Source organism: Erpetoichthys calabaricus, chromosome 18, assembly GCF_900747795.2.
Source record: "Erpetoichthys calabaricus chromosome 18, fErpCal1.3, whole genome shotgun sequence".
In the NCBI taxonomy this organism is placed as follows: Eukaryota; Metazoa; Chordata; class Cladistia; order Polypteriformes; family Polypteridae; genus Erpetoichthys; species Erpetoichthys calabaricus.
In genome coordinates, this window is record NC_041411.2 from 73032166 (window position 1) to 73046533 (window position 14368).

A 14368-nucleotide genomic window follows, 5' to 3' on the forward strand; every position below is an offset into this window, starting at 1 on the left:
AGACCTCAAACTGCAGTCGTTCTAAGAAAGAATCTGAATAACATTCTCCACATCGGATAATCACAAGAAGTTTATGTTTCTTCATTGAAATGTTCTTCTACACTCAATGAAAAAGCAGCCTTAAAGGTCAGGCCTGCATGGCCGCTCAGGGCCCAGCCCAGCCGTGTTTTCACGTTCAGAAAGGCTTCAGACTCCTTCCCTTATTTCACATTTTGTTATGTTGCTGCAGCCTTGAGATACGATCGTTTAAATTCATTTTTGTTTCTCCATCAAGCAAAAGTCAATACCCCTGAATGATGAGGCAACAATAGAATTTTAGACATTTTTGCAAATGTATTAAAAAAAAAAAATACTAAATAATAATAATAGTATTTTTTACATTTATTTAGCAATTTTCTCACTACGCAGAGTGCTTTATATAATTGGGGGGCACTTACCTGCAAATTTATGAAAAACAAATTTCCATCCATCTATTCATTTTCCAACCCGCTGAATCCAAACACAGGGTCACGGGGGTCTGCTGGAGCCAATCCCAGCCAACACAGGGCACAAGGCAGGAACCAGTCCCGGGCAGGGTGCCAACCCACTGCAGGAAAAACAAATTTGAATAATAAAAATAATAATAATAGAATTTTTTTACATTTATTTAGCAATTTTCTCACTACGCAGAGTGCTTTACATAGTTGGGGGGCACTTACCTGCAAATTTATGAAAAACAAATTTGCATAATAAAAATAATAATAATAGTATTTTTTTACATTTATATAGCACTTTTCTCACTACTGAAAGTGTTTTACGTAGTGAGGGGAGAGCCACTTCCCTGCAAATTTATTTAAAAAAACATTGAATAATAATAATAATATTTTTTACATTTATATAGCAATTTTTTCACTACTCAAAGTGCTTTACATAGTTGGGGGGGGGGGGGGCACTTACCTGCAAATTTATTAAAAACAAATGTGAATAATAATAATAATAATAATGGTATTCTGCGGTGGGTTGGCACCTTGCCCAGGATTGGTTCCTGCCTTGTGCCCTGTGTTGGCTGGGATTGGCTCCAGCAGACCCCCGTGACCCTGTGTTCGGATTCAGTGGGTTGGAAAATGGATGGATGGATAATGGTATTTTTTTACATTTATATAGCACTTTTCTCCCTACTGAAAGTGCTTTACATAATGGGGGGGGGGGGGGCGGCACTTCCCTGAAAATTTATTATTAAAAAAATTGAATAATAATAATAATAATAGTACTTCTGCTGTGGGTCGGCGCCCTGCCTGGGGTTTGTTTCCTGCCTTGCGCCCTTTGTTGGCTGGGATTGGCTTCAGCAGACCCCCGTGACCCTGTAGTTAGGATATAGCGAGTTGGATAAATGGATGGATGGATGGATATAAAAATTTTCTCAATACTCAAAGTGCTTTAAGTAATGAGGGGGGAGCCACTTCCCTGCAAATGTATTAAAAACAAATGTGAATAATAATAATAATAGTATTTATTTACATTTATATAGCAATATTCTCACTACTCAAAGTGCTTTAAGTAATGGGGGGGGGGGGCACGTCCCGGCAAATGTATTAAAAACAAATGTGAATAATAATAATAATAGTATTTTTTTACATTTATATAGCACTTTTCTCACTACTTAGAGTGCTTTACATAGTTGGGGGCACTTGCCTGCAAATTTATTAAAAAAAAATGAAAATAATAATAGTAGTATTTTTTACATTTATATAGCATTTTTCTCACTACTCAAAGTACTTTATATAGTGCGGGGTTGGCACTTCACTGAAAATGTATTTAAAAAAAATGAATAATAATAATAGTATTTATTACATTTATATAGCAATTTTCTCACTACTCAAAGTGCTTTACATTGTGGGGGGGCACATCAGCCACCACTAATGTGTGGCACCCACTTGGATGATGTGACAGCAGGCATTTTTGTGCCAGTGCACTCACCACACATTAGCTGTCAGGTGGTGACATGGTGAGAGAGAATGGTGAGTGGCATTGGATGATTAGGTGGCCAGAATGACTAGGCCATGGTGGGCAATTTAGTCAGGACATCAGGATACACCCTACTCTTTACTAAGGATGGCCTGAGGTCTTTTATGACTGCACAGCATCAGGACTTTGATTTTATGTCTCTTCCGAAGGACAGCGCCATTTTGATAGCACTGTGTCCCCATCACTGCACTGGGGACATTGGGATCCACGTTCAGACCACAGTTTAAGCGCCTCCTGCTGGCCTCACCAACACCTCTTCCAGCAGCAGTCCAAGCTTTTCCTAGATGGCCTCCCATCCAAGTACTGGCCGGGCTTATCACATTGACAGAAGTGTTTAGAACCTTTGCTATGAGATTTGAATTTTGACTCGGGTGAATACTATTCTATCGATCATCATTGAGACGTCCCTACACTTTTTTGGCGACCACCTGTGGTCAAGTCAGTTGACAGGACAGAATTAGGAAAGACACCCACTTGTCTATAGAAGGACCCACAGCTGAGCAAGAACCAATCCTTAAGGTCGAGGGAATTGCCTGCAGAGCTTAGAGACAGGATTGTGTTGAGATGCAGATCTGCAGAAGGCTACAAAAAAAATAAAAAATCCTGCAGCACTGAAATATCCCAGAAGCAGTCAGGTCAGGTCAGGTCAGATTGGGGAGTATGCACTGGTACAGCTCGTTGCCACACCCACCACACGACGAAACAGCTCAGGATCCTGGTTGGCAACCCCCCAGGCAGACACATGGTCCAGTCCCACCCTCCAGAACTGACCATTCATCTGCTGTGGCCTGGTGTTATGTGGACGTCCCCTTGACCTGATCCAGCCACTGAGGTCCTCAACAATGAGGGTCCTATGAGCCGGATAACCCTCGGGTAATCATGCCACATGGCCATAGTACTGTAACTGACACTCCCTCACACAATGTGCCTCATTAGGACTCCGTGAGCAACACAAAGTCAAACCAGTGGTACCCAAGGATTCTCTGAAGAGACACAGTCCCAAAGGAGTCCAGTCTTCACCTCAGGTCACTGCATAACCTCCATGTCTTGCAACCATATACAAGGTTATGTGGCCTCCATAATTCTTAAATGGAAGGAGTCTGGAACAACCGTCATTCTTTCTAGAGCTGACCTCCCAGCTAGACAGAGCAATTGTGGAAGAGGGGTGAACAAGACCCCAGTGCTCATTCTGGCTGAGCTCCTGATGGGAAAAAAATCCAAAAGGACACCCATCAGTGCAACACTCCACCAGTCAAGGCTTTATGCTCAATCTCATAAACAGAAGCCTCTATTTAATGAAAGACACATGGAAGTCCACATGAAGTTTCCAAAATGGCACTTAAAAGACTCTTTGACTGTAAGAAACAAAATTCTCTGGTCTGATGAAACCAAGATTAGCATCACATCTGAAGGATACCTGGCCTCACTCGTCGCCTGTGCAATGCCATTCCAGTGGTGAATCATGGGAGCAGCAACATCATGCTGTCAGTATGGTTGAGGGGAGCCGAACAGAGGAAATTACAGAGATATAGCAGCCATGCTGTCGACTGTTTGCAGAAGCGCTTTACTAACTTGCTGGACACGATATTTCACATCAGTTTGTAGATGTCGTGAAGATGGTAAGATTCACACCGTCTAAAGACAGTGATTTGTTAGTTTTAATACATGGACCCCAGGAATACACCCAGCCTTGACCTGACATGCACACACTCACAATACAATACAATACAATACAGTTTATTTTTGTATAGCCCAAAATCACACAGGAAGTGCCGCAATGGGCTTTAACAGGCCCTGCCTCTTGACAGCCCCCCAGTCTTGAATCTCTATGAAGACAAGGAAAAACTCCCAAAAAAAATAGTAGGGAAAAATGGAAGAAACCTTGGGAAAGGCAGATGAAAGAGAGACCCCTTTCCAGGTAGGTTGAGCGTGCAGTGGGTGTCAAAAGAAGGGGGTCAATACAATACAATACAGTACAGTACACAGAACAGAACAATTTCTCAATATAGTAAGAAATAAAAAATATAAATTTTAGAAGTACGGAGCAGAATTTAACAGTAGATGATATATCCCATAATAAGATTTGGATTTGTATAGAGTCCTGGAGACCTCATCCTTCAAGCTGCCTCCCCCATTTGGCCATTCCACAGCTGAAACAGTGCTGGGCCAGCCAATCCGATGAAAACTCAGAGACACTGATGAAGAGGCTGAATGAGTCGATAATAAAGAGTATATATGAAGCAAATAAAGAAGACATAACAACAATTAGTAAACAACGTGTACGCAAAAGCCCTCTTCAATGGCGCTAGTTATGCCTATAAAATGTGTTTTGTACACATTGAATGCTGCATATAGGCACAAAAGTCAAATAATTTATCGATCGCTTCAGTTTTGCCATAAATCCAATGGCCAGTGGCATTACCATCCCTTCAGGGATTGCCAGTTTAGGCTAAGACATCCATGCTGCATGCATGCCCAGTGTAAGCAGGCCACTATGTCAGATGCAGGTTTGGTCATTTTAGTGGGCACGGAGAGACTTTAGAAAATGGCGGCAGTAATTATTTTCAAACACGAATGAAACATTATGCAATAGATAATAAATAATCAACACTTACGACGCGGTCCAACACACGGTCCAGTACAACAGTTGTGGATGATGGAGAGCAGGAATCGAGATGCCAACTGAACAGTTTCCTGAATGTTATGAAGGTTTTTGCCATATTGTGTTCGAATTGTTCAATGAAAATTTGTTAAAGTTGGAAGCGAACGCGTTTACTGGCCCAGACGAAATCACACGAGAAAGCAAGACACAGAACAATCGAGAATGAAGCTGTAATCCAACAGTGATCGTATTCTAGAGGTGGTGTGAGAAGCGTAGAAATGAATAAACATAGATGATCACGATCTCCTCTCTGTCTTTTTGGCACATTTTTAAAGAGAGTGCTTAATTATCCTTCTTCCCAGCAACCCTGGCACCCTCTGGAGATGCCCAATGGTATAATAATACTGAGACTGCTGGGAATTATAAGTCGTGCTGGTCCAAGCAGTGCTGCAGGGTCGGCGTTTTTCTCACCCAATTGGGGCTATTTTTGATTGTCACCCACGGGGGAAAAAATGGACTTACTCAAGTTGTGGTTTATTGTGCTACATTTTTTAAAAACAATCTGGTATTTTGGGCTTTTTTCCAACCCCCCTCTAATGAATTTTTAACATGTTTTTCAATCATCTTGGCACCCCTGGTATTTTGCACTCATGTATGTTCTTTACTGTTGTAAAAATCCCCTTACCCTCCATTGTGTGATGGTATATACCCATTCTGTCACTTTGAAATATCTCAGAGGGGACTTTGGTATGTAACTAACCCTCTCACTCTCACCGTGAGTCATTATGTCTACCTCAGGCATTGGGCTATTTTTTGGGAAAATTTGCTATTTTTAAATAGTCATTGGGCTATACATTTTTAGGAACCTGGCAACCCTGGTTTCACATTACCTATTACAGGACCTACAGGGTATCCCCAAGATTAATTTGTGTTCATTACATTTATAAGGCATGTTGGACAATAGCCCTTATTCTAACACTGGAATCAGGTCACTTTGTCTTAAATTATCACCTGAATAAAAATGGTCTCCACCCTGCTTTCACAAGTTATTCAAAATGTGTAGCTCAGTATCCAGCTGAAATATTAAGTGACTTTCTGTTCTTTTTGTCAACAAAGCTTGCCAGTCCTAGCCACTTAATTCTTCTAAAATAACATCTGGTCGAGTTTTGAAGGACCCATACAGTAAGTCCTGCTGTCTACCACACAACTTGGTCTCTTATTCCACGTGTCTGTGGTTCTCTGAGTAAAGAAAAACTTCCTAATGTTTGTGAGAAGTTTACCTTTCACAGGTTTCCAACTGTGTCCCCGTGTTCTTGTTGAACTCATTTTAAAATCAATGTCTTGATCCACTGGACTGAATCTCTAGATAATTTTAAGTACTTCAATCATGTCACCTCTTAATCTTCTTTTGTGTAAACTGTTTTGATCTTTCTTCAAAATTCATTCCCTGTAGTCCTGGAATCAGCCTAGTTGCTCTTCTCTGGACCTTTTCTAGTGCTGTTATGTCCTTCTTGTAGCCTGGAGACCAAAACATCACACAGGACTCCAGATGAGGCCTCACCAGTATGTTATATAGCTTGAGCAGAACCTCCTGTGACTTGTACTGCACACATCAAGGCGCTATATAACCTGACATTCTGTTAGCCTTCTTAATGGCTTCTGAACACTGCCTGGCAGTTGATCATGTCAAGTCCACTATGACTCGTGAATCCTTCTTATGAGGTAGACTCTACACGTAATGCTAAATAACCTACAATTCTGTGCCCTTCTTGATGGTTTCTGTCCACTGTGTGGATGCGGAAAGTGACAAGTTCATTACTCCTAAGTCCTTCTCATAAGGGGCACTTTAATGTTTCAGATCTCTCATTCTGTGTATTCAAATCTGACATTTTTTTCTTCTTTCGTGTAATATTTTACATTTACCCAAGTTAAATTTCAGATGTCACAAATCTACAAATCTATCCCAACCTGTAGGCTGTCAACGTTTCTCTGTAATGATTGAGCTGATGTTACATTATCTGCAGATCCCTCTAGTTTGGTATTATTGGCAAGCTTATATTCCTATCCAAATCACTTATATCTGTTACAAATAGCAGTTGCCCCAGCACTGACCCCTGCTGCACACCACTCTTCTGACAGGGGTCCTCACACCATAACCCTCTGCTTCCTGTGTCTGAGTCAATTCTACACCCATCCACACACCACACCCTGAACTCCCACTTCGTTTAGTTTGATGCCCTTCCCTTCATGTGGCACCTTATCGAATGCTCTGTGAAAGTCCAGATAAATAATAGCACGTGCGCCACTTTGATCGTATCCTTTTGTTGCTTCCTCATTGTACTAGGGTGTTGTACCGTATTAGCCATTATGGATGCGATGAGAAGTCAAGCAAAAATGACACCTTTTATTGGCTAATTAAAATGATTACAATATGCAAGTTTTCGAGGCAACTCTGGCCCCTTCTTCAGGTAAGATGTTGTGGCAGACCACCAAGGCCCTTGGGACGCCTCGTTAATAGAAGGACTGGGGGAGAGGGCTAATTCTGGACAATATCTCCCCTGGAACATTAGAGAGCAGCCCTTCTGGCTTGTAGTGGGTCCAAAGGTTTGGAGCATGGAAGTTCAACCCTGTTGGAGCCCGTGTTTAGCACCAGGGGGTGCTTGGATGTTTCCCAAGTCCAATTTAGCAGCACTTCCACCACACCCTGAAGAAGCTTGTTGGACACCTGAAGTCCTTCTGGGTGTTCTATAAAAGGGGCCAGCTGCCACTACTTTTGGGGGGCCAGAGTCGGGAGGAGGTGGACAAAGCTTGCAGGGAGAGGAGTGGAGGCAGAGAAAGACAGAGACAAAGAGAAGAAAAGGACTCGGCTTTGGTGCTGTTTATTTGTGCCAAAAAAACATTTCCCACCCGCATAAACAAGTGTTGTGTAGCAAACTCGTGTCTCTGCCTGTCTATGTCGGGGTTGGGGGCGGCTGGAGCACCCCTGGGCTTCACAATATAAATTGTGATTACAAACTGCCTGAAGAAGGGGCCTGAGTCGCCTTGAAAGCTGGCATGTTGTAATCTTTCGAGTTAGCCAATAAGAGGTGTCATTTTGCTTGACTTCTCATTACTTCCTCATAGAATTCCGGCATTTTCGTAAAAGTCAGCACTCTGACTGTTTAGTAAAACTCCTGTGCTCGTCATGCGCTGCTCAATCTTCTCCTTAATAATTCCTTCCATTTGTTTTCCTGTGGTGCACATTAAGCTTGCTGGCCTATAGGTGCTTGGATCTTCCCGATGACCCTTTTTATATAACGGGGTAATGTCTGCCATTTTCCAGTCCTTGGGAATTTCCCCAGTGTGCCGTGACTTTTTGGTTTTTAACATACTATGGGTAGACCTCCAAGGCTTGGGAAGGAGGAGGCTGCCCTGGAGGTACTTGACACAAGGCTGTTAACTTCTCCAGATAAGATGCCAGTCACTTACACACCAACCTAACCACAACCTAACCACACTCACATTAACCTGTGCATGTTCAGACATTTAGGAGGAAAACCAACAAAGACACAGAGAAAATATGAACACCTCACACTGACAGCAGGCCGGGCGCAGGATTCAAACTCGGGATATGGCAGCCATGAAGCAGAAGTGCTAACCACTGTGCTACCATGCAACCTTCGTGGGCTTTTTTGCAAAGGAAATGAGGAGAGTGCTCAGCTGTGCATCTTACAAAAACAGGAAAATTGGTCACTCTGGTTGCAACACGTACTGCAAGTTAATCACCACGACCTGTCATACTGGAGGATAAACATCAGGGGAACATCTTCATGGGAGACCACCGGGCCTCAGTGGATGGTGCAGGTACCTCAATGCAGTAGAAACCCCTCTGCCATGGTGAGTCAGGAGGACCCTTTCAATCAGACAAAGGGGTGCACCTGAAGAGCGGAGGACGTTGGCGGGCGTAGGGATGCTGGTCGCTAAATAAACATCCTGGAATCCCCTCCCCTCTGTTGATTTCCCCCTGCTTCTCTTTTTCGTTTTCCTCATCCAAACAGCACACTTCCTCCATTATTTAAAATAAACATTGTCACACCCCCTTCCCCCTAAAAACCACTTCCTTAAGAAACTGAACTTTCTGCAAATAAATGACAAGGAGAAACAGAGGAGTGGCCGGTGGGCTTTTTTTTGAAAAATGCCTTTTAAATTGCAGTGCCCACGTGAGGCGTCCGTCGAGAACGCGAGACCCTTACGCAGCTCTTCTTTGTGAAGGAGGCCATTTGAATGTGTGCTTTCCACAAGGTCACTCGGTGATCTCGCCTGAGCATAGAGCGCCTACTTTCTCAAAGTAAACTTGAAAGAAAAGACCAGAAACGGATATTTATGGCAAGGGCTCTGGTACAGCTGGAGCCCCTTTATTGTGAGGTTTTATATTTCATTTGTAAATTTCATTACTGTAATTGTAACTTTGGTTTTGTGCATGCGGGGTTAAACTTGGGGCAATTATTCAGTGCGCAAGATCATATGACGCTGGCTAATTCTGTTTTTTCTACGTGACTCTGGTATTTTGTGGGTGAACTGCATACTTTAAAGATCACCCGATACAAGGAGAAAAAATACCGCAGTGATTTTTATTCATAATATCGCTGAATATATAAATGATTTAAGACTTTAGGCTACAGTAAATGGTGAGCAGGTGAGTGAGGGTGTGTGTGCCCTACAATGGACTGGCATACCACCCAGGGGTTGTTTCTACCCTGCACTGTTAGGACAGGTGGTGCCCCCCCACCACAACCCTAACTTGGGCAGAGCAGGCACAAGAAATGAAAAAATAAATGGAAAATTTGTTTGAAGGATGTCACATACATACAAAGATTTCTTAACTCATTAGCTTTGTGAAATGTGTTAAATGGCTTTGATCTTTGGGTCAATACAATACCATTTTATATCAATTAGGCTGCTTTTGCATCTTTCCTCCAAGAATCTGAACATTTCAACTTGGGGATCAGTAAATGATTATTTATCAATGATTTAGTGCCTTTCGTATTGTAGTGGGGCAAAATGAGGGTGCAGGACAAAGCAGGTTGCTTGGGTTCCAAGCTGGGGAAAAAATTAAAAAAAAACATTTAATTTGAACAAAAAACAGAAAATAAATAGAAATTATGCACTTCAATGTGCCTTTTTCTAACAGTGAGATTGTGATGGTTTGGACATGTGCAGAGGAGAGATGCTGGATATATTGGGAAAAGGATGCTAAGGGTAGAGCTGCCAAGGAAGAGGAAAAGAGAAAGGCCTAAGAGAAGATTTATGGATGTGGTGAAAAAGGACATGCAGGTGATGGGTGTAACAGAACAAGATGACAAGGACAGAAAGATATGGAATAAGATGATCCGCTGTGGCAACCCCTAACAGGAGCTGCCAAAAGAAGAAGCAGAAGTCACAAGATCTTGGATAAACACAGCAGCCACATCAACATGGAAATGAGACACCACCTTCTGGGAGCAATCTCCTTTTATACTGTGCAGACTGGAAAGGGCGGGGCTTCCGTCACTTTGGTGCCATCAAGGCGGCGGTTCTTCAAGACTTTAAGAGAAGAAGGAGACGAGACTGTTAGCGACATCACCCCCTCTCGTCCCAGGGTGGTACTACTTGTGAATGTGAATTTCCCCTTGGGGATTAACAAAGTATCTATCTATCTATCTATCTATCTATCTATCTATCTATCTATCTATCTATCTATCTATCTATCTATCTATCTATCTATCTATCTACTTCAGGTGAACCTAGGAGGTGACCGTCTGGTGCCAATGCGTGACAATATCTATCTATCTATCTATCTATCTATCTATCTATCTATCTATCTATCTATCTATCTATCTATCTATCTATCTATCTATCTATCTATCTACTTCAGGTGAACCTAGGAGGTGACCGTCTGGTGCCAATGCGTGACAATATCTATCTATCTACAGTGGTGTGAAAAACTATTTGCCCCCTTCCTGATTTCTTATTCTTTTGCATGTTTGTCACACAAAATGTTTCTGATCATCAAACACATTTAACCATTAGTCAAATATAACACAAGTAAACACAAAATGCAGTTTTTAAATGATGGTGTTTATTATTTAGGGAGAAAAAAAATCCAAACCTACATGGCCCTGTGTGAAAAAGTAATTGCCCCCTTGTTAAAAAAATAACCTAACTGTGGTGTATCACACCTGAGTTCAATTTCCGTAGCCACCCCCAGGCCTGATTACTGCCACACCTGTTTCAATCAAGAAATCACTTAAATAGGAGCTGCCTGACACAGAGAAGTAGACCAAAAGCACCTCAAAAGCTAGACATCATGCCAAGATCCAAAGAAATTCAGGAACAAATGAGAACAGAAGTAATTGAGATCTATCAGTCTGGTAAAGGTTATAAAGCCATTTCTAAAGCTTTGGGACTCCAGCGAACCACAGTGAGAGCCATTATCCACAAATGGCAAAAACATGGAACAGTGGTGAACCTTCCCAGGAGTGGCCGGCCGACCAAAATTACCCCAAGAGCGCAGAGACGACTCATCCGAGAGGTCACAAAAGACCCCAGGACAACGTCTAAAGAACTGCAGGCCTCACTTGCCTCAATTAAGGTCAGTGTTCACGACTCCACCATAAGAAAGAGACTGGGCAAAAACGGCCTGCATGGCAGATTTCCAAGACGCAAACCACTGTTAAGCAAAAAAAACATTAGGGCTCGTCTCAATTTTGCTAAGAAACATCTCAATGATTGCCAAGACTTTTGGGAAAATACCTTGTGGACTGATGAGTCAAAAGTTGAACTTTTTGGAAGGCAAATGTCCCGTTACATCTGGCGTAAAAGGAACACAGCATTTCAGAAAAAGAACATCATACCAGCAGTAAAATATGGTGGTGGTAGTGTGATGGTCTGGGGTTGTTTTGCTGCTTCAGGACCTGGAAGGCTTGCTGTGATAGATGGAACCATGAATTCTACTGTCTACCAAAAAATCCTGAAGGAGAATGTCCGGCCATCTGTTCGTCAACTCAAGCTGAAGCGATCTTGGGTGCTGCAACAGGACAATGACCCAAAACACACCAGCAAATCCACCTCTGAATGGCTGAAGAAAAACAAAATGAAGACTTTGGAGTGGCCTAGTCAAAGTCCTGACCTGAATCCAATTGAGATGCTATGGCATGACCTTAAAAAGGCGGTTCATGCTAGAAAACCCTCAAATAAAGCTGAATTACAACAATTTTGCAAAGATGAGTGGGCCAAAATTCCTCCAGAGCGCTGTAAAAGACTCATTGCAAGTTATCGCAAACGCTTGATTGCAGTTATTGCTGCTAAGGGTGGCCCAACCAGTTATTAGGTTCAGGGGGCAATTACTTTTTCACACAGGGCCATGTAGGTTTGGATTTTTTTTTCTCCCTAAATAATAAAAACCACCATTTACAAACTGCATTTTGTGTTTACTTGTGTTATATTTGACTAATGGTTAAATGTGTTTGATGATCAGAAACATTTTGTGTGACAAACATGCAAAAGAATAAGAAATCAGGAAGGGGGCAAATAGTTTTTCACACCACTGTATCTATCTATCTATCTATCTATCTATCTATCTATCTATCTATCTATCTATCTATCTACTTCAGGTGAACCTAGGAGGTGACCGTCTGGTGCCAATGCGTGACAATATCTATCTATCTATCTATCTATCTATCTATCTATCTATCTATCTATCTATCTATCTATCTATCTATCTATCTATCTATCTACTTCAGGTGAACCTAGGAGGTGACCGTCTGGTGCCAATGCGTGACAATATCTATCTATCTATCTATCTATCTATCTATCTATCTATCTATCTATCTATCTATCTATCTATCTATCTACTTCAGGTGAACCTAGGAGGTGACCCTCTGGCGCACATGCGTGACAATATCTATCTATCTATCTATCTGGGACCTTAAATAGGCAGTTCCTAGTCGAAAACCCTGAAATGTGGCTAAATTGCAGCCGTTCTGTTGAGAAGAGTGGGCCACAGCAATGACAAAGGCTGATCTCCTGTTACTGGAAGTGTTTGTTTGTACCTGTTGCTGTTGAATGTGGCACAACCAAATATTAAATTTAGGGGGCAATTACTTTTTCACATGGGGGTTATAAGTGCTGGGAGGTAAGGGGTGCATGGGAGATATAGGTGCTGATGAACCTTTTTCCTTCAATAAGTCAAATGTTCATTTAAAAACGGTGTTTTGTGTTTGTTCAGGTTGTCTTTTTGTTTTATATTCAATTTGTTTGGCGATTAGTGTTACAAATAAGCAAAAGCAGAGGACATCTGGAAGGGTGCAAGTCCTTTTTTTTAACGGTACTGTATATTACAGTGTTATGCCATTGGTTGTGACTTTTTAAGTGAACCTGATTACACTGAATGTGTTTGTAGGTTTGATGTTGTCTTGTCAGTTTTAATGAATTGTCCGACTTCAGTCACGTTGAACAAAATACGTTTTTTTCTGTTTCTAGGGTGTCAGAAGCGGTCCGTGCTGCTACTAAGAAGGAAATCCCAGAAACCCTTTCAGTGCTGAAGCTGATCGCAAACATTGAAGAACTGGGATTAGACGATAAACTTCCCCCCATTCATTACTCTTTCCGAAAAGCCAAACCGGAGTAATGGTTCTTACGAAGAGACGAATGGATGAAGAATCAGAGGACAATTGCTACTTTTTTACCTTTGGCTCACCCTTAATTATGAAGAACGAATTTTGTTCACTAGCTGTGTCCATCGTTCCAGAACATTAACTATAAATTATACATACACTTACATATATCTTCATCATTTTGAATTCCTATTTGTCTTGATGCATTCCCAATGGTAACCCAAACTCTTTTTCCTTTTTTATTGGCATTATGTACAGTAACCATTTGAACGAGCACTCAATTCCCAGAAAAACGTTTATATTCATACTGACTTTTCATTTTCTTGTTTTCACTCCATTTTTAAAACATTACACGTTCACTACGTTTGAAAATTTTGCTTTGAAATGGAAGCTTTTTAGGATTTTAGGCACACAAAGAAGGCCAGAACCATTTAAACCCTTCCCAAGATCCAATTAACAATAGATTTACTTAATGATAAACACATAAAGTGCACAGATTAAACAAATAAGAGGAAAATGAAATCCAGGAATGTACAAATTACGTAAAAAAAACTATAGATATAACTAATGAGATAGAAAGATCGCAAATCAGAAACAAGAAACAATAATTCATTTAATCAAACTAAAGCAATAGCAACACGTAAGTCCAAATAAATCTCTCTCTATATATAAAGCCCAACGTCTGTCTGTCTGTCTCTATGTCCGCTTTTCACGAGAGAACTACTTAACGCATTTAGATCGTTTTTTTTTTTTCTATAATTTGCTTGAACATTCCGGTTGATTTTGTGACTTCTCTCATTGCACTAAGTATCAGAGTTCGCTCGCGGTGCCGATTAATTTGTGTGAATCCAAGAGAGACACAGCGGACTGTGGGGAGGTGGGGTGGCGGGCCCTCTTCACTCACGCTTCAGCCTCAGGGTGTGACCTAACCTCCACTTAACTAGTGAACAAGAGAACTACTTCACAGGTTTAGATCAGGCTTTTTTCTAGAATTTACTTGAACATTACGTTTGATTTTACGTTTGAAGAATCACAGTTTGCTTGCAAGAGAGATATATTCACACTAATCGGACACAGAATCTGTGAGCCGAGGGGAGAGGGAAGCGTGACGTCAGGAGTAGGGAGCCGG

At 41.6% G+C, this 14368-nt stretch overlaps 1 protein-coding gene across 3 annotated transcripts in view; it reads left to right on the top strand.

Moving 5' to 3' along the window:
• The window catches only part of LOC114668372 (ubiquitin-like modifier-activating enzyme 1), a 310112-nt gene that overhangs the window by 294113 nt on the left and 1631 nt on the right, over positions 1 to 14368 (top strand). For all 3 annotated transcript variants that reach the window (XM_028824087.2, XM_028824088.2, XM_028824089.2), the window contains one exon: positions 13106 to 14368. This exon is cut by the window's right edge and continues 1631 nt beyond it. In XM_028824087.2, coding sequence (XP_028679920.2) covers positions 13106 to 13253 — 148 coding nt within the window. In that variant the 3' untranslated portion in view covers positions 13254 to 14368. The remainder of the gene's footprint in view (positions 1 to 13105) is intronic.